The 2786-nt window shown below is 56.9% G+C and overlaps 1 protein-coding gene across 1 annotated transcript in view; it reads right to left on the bottom strand.

The window, feature by feature from the left end:
* RBM10 (RNA binding motif protein 10) overlaps positions 1–2786 on the bottom strand; it is a 29229-nt gene that overhangs the window by 5370 nt on the left and 21073 nt on the right. The window contains 5 exon segments of the mRNA XM_023760944.1: positions 107–225; positions 227–401; positions 512–572; positions 1133–1333; positions 1475–1600. Of these exon segments, the coding sequence (XP_023616712.1) occupies positions 107–225; positions 227–401; positions 512–572; positions 1133–1333; positions 1475–1600 (682 nt within the window).

The raw sequence follows: 2786 nt of genomic DNA, 5'->3' as shown, positions 1-2786 counted from the left end.
CCCAGCTCAGTCGCTCACCTGCCGAGAACTCCCCCACACACCCCCAAAGTCGAGTCAGGTCATGCTCCTCCCCTGCTCTGCCCCCATCACCTGCCTATCTCCCCACTAGCTGGAGATCCCTGGGAGGACGACTAGTAAGTCCTGGTCAGCATCACTCTGGCCTTGGACAGCGCAGCCCAGACACCCGAGGGCAGGGAGGAAGAAGGAACAAACAACTGACTCACTGTCGTTGGCGTTCTCGGAGCTTGGCTCTGAGCCCTGGGACAGGGACTGGGAAGCCAGCACTCCCTGGGCCTGGTAGGGCTGCGGCAAGGGGAGCAGGCCTTGGCTCAGCTCCCGTCCACCCAGCGGCAGCGTCTGCTGATCCAGCCTGGCACCCAGGGGCAGCTTCTGCTCTGCCTCTGTCAGGGGAGGCAGGAGATAGGGTAGTGACAAAGGCGAGGCTCCAAGGCCGGCCACCCTCTGCCCTCTCCCACCAGCGTCCTGGGAGCGCGGAGGTGTGAGGCCTCACCTGACTTGGGCACACCGCATTTGAAGCACTTCTCACGGCGTTTGAAGTTCTGGACGCCACACTGTGAGGCACAGGCCAGGCCGTCAGAGTGGGGCGGGGGGAGGCTTCCCGTTATGCCCTCCAAACCTGGATCCATAGGTCCCCCAGGGAACCCTGGCCCACCCCGGGGAAGGGAGGCTCCAGAAGCAGGAGGCAGGGGGCTCTGGCTGTCATTCTTGGGCCTCTGAATCTCCCCTTTACACAGTCTCAAATCTGTCCCTAGTGCTAATCCAGCTCAGGAATCGACAACTTTACCACCCAAAAAGATTCCCAGGTGATTCTAATGTGCAGCCAAGGGTTGAGAACCACTCCTTAAGTAGGTTCCTCTTCCCAAAACTTGCTTCCCTGTTCAGAAACCTCCGATGTTTCTCTCCCTAAAAGCCAGGAGTCCCTCTCTTGCCAGATTTCCATCCCTTCTTTATCTCAAGGACTAGGTTGGGTCCTGCTGCTCTCAAGAAATCTGCCTCTGGAGACCCCTCCAGGTGCCACACTTCTCTGCTCCAAGGTCAGGTACTGAGCACCACTCTTGTGCCAGGCTCTGCCCTGCATGCCCAGGATGTGGCCTCTGCCCTCAGGGCCTACCAAGAGCACAGAGGGGCAGGTGAGTGTGTGGGTCCGGGCACCAGCGGGGCCCTGAGGGGCACCGCTCACTCGGCTTGGGCAGGTCAGCAGGGCTGTCTGATCTGAGGAGACCCGGAAGTCTGGTTTGGTGTGGGTTTGCGGGGAAACCAGAGGTTTGCTGTAGCTGGTGAAGGAGGGTGAGGAGACAGGCCAAAGCCGAGGCTGGGGAGGAAAGGTGATGCTAGGTTATGGAGGATGGTGCCACTGAAGCTCAGAGTTATGGGGGTTTTAAGCAGAGAAGGTCAGGGGCAGGTGGTTCTGAGGAATGTTACAGGTGAGAAGGTAGGAAAGACGCCAGCATACCAGAGAGGGGCCATGGTGACTGTCTGGGGGAGGGGAGGACTGGCCTGTGCTGTGGGAATGGCAGGGAGGACATCTCTTTTTCTTTCTTTCTTTCTTTTTTTTAATCCTCACCTGAGGATATTTTTCCATGAATTTTTAGGGAGAGTGGAAGAGAGAGGGAGAGACAGAGAGAAATATCAATGTGAGAGGCACACTTCGATTGGTTTCCTCCTGCATGTGCCCTGACCAGGGCCCAAGTCAGGGAGGAACCTGCAGCGTGCCCTTGACCGGAATCGAACCCGGGACCCTTCAGTCTGCAGGCCAACGCTCTAGCCACTGAGCCAAACCAGCCAGGGTGGGAGTGTATTTCTATAATGGCAGTGACAGGACCCGATGACCTACAAGATGTGGGGGGTGAAAAAGGGAAAGGAGAGAATTCCCTGGTCTCGAGGAGTGTCTGAAAATACAGGGGGAGATGGAGTTCCACTGTCGCTTTGTCCCTACCTCTCTGACAGTAGACACCTGCCTTCTGGCATTATTATTATTTTTTTAACACAAAAGCCTAACCCCATTCCTAGGCAGAATTCATCTTGAGGAGAGGGCCGGGGACTCCCCAAGCCTTCGGCCCTCCCCTTCGGTCTCAGGACTGCCACCCAGCTGCAGGGGGTGGGGCTACAGCTTAGGGCTGCTTGTGAGGCTGGCCCCGGGAGAGACCTGCACGCATGGCCCCTGTAATCAGGAGCAAGTCATGGCTCAGGGCTCACCCACAGTGCCACCTCTCTGGAACCTCAGCTTCCTCTCCGGGACTAGAACTACAAAAGCCTACAGCCTGAGCCCCCAGTCTCAGGTGGACATGGCTCTGTCACAGTGACCTTTAAGGTCAGGTCACCTGACGCGGACTCTCAAACATCCTGTGCCTTCCTTCAGAATAACGGCTGACGTCAAACGGTGCTACCTGTGGGCCAGCTGCTGTTCCAAGCGTGACCTTCTCATCACCATATTTTAATCCGCCCAAGCACCTTTGGGGACATGTCTCATTACTATTCGCATGCTAGAGATGGGAAAGCGAGGTAGAGAGAGGGAAAGGGCCGTGATCAGAATCCAGGTGGAGCTGGGAGAGTCTCATTCCAGCCAGTCTGGTCTGAGGTCCGCATCTTACACACCATGTCATGCCTCCACTATCACTAGTTCATCATTTACATAAGTATTTGTTGACCATCTACTGGGACTTCCGGCAAGATCACGCTTCATGAGGGCAGAGCCTGGCACCGAGTGAAAGCTCAGTACACACGGGTGGGTGGGTGGGTGGGTGGGTGAGTGGCAAGGAACTGTG

The sequence above is a fragment of the Myotis lucifugus genome, unplaced genomic scaffold (genome assembly GCF_000147115.1).
Source record: "Myotis lucifugus unplaced genomic scaffold, Myoluc2.0 scaffold_196, whole genome shotgun sequence".
In the NCBI taxonomy this organism is placed as follows: Eukaryota; Metazoa; Chordata; class Mammalia; order Chiroptera; family Vespertilionidae; genus Myotis; species Myotis lucifugus.
The sequence above is the reverse complement of the archived record's forward strand: the minus strand, read 5'-3'. Positions and strand labels throughout refer to the sequence as shown.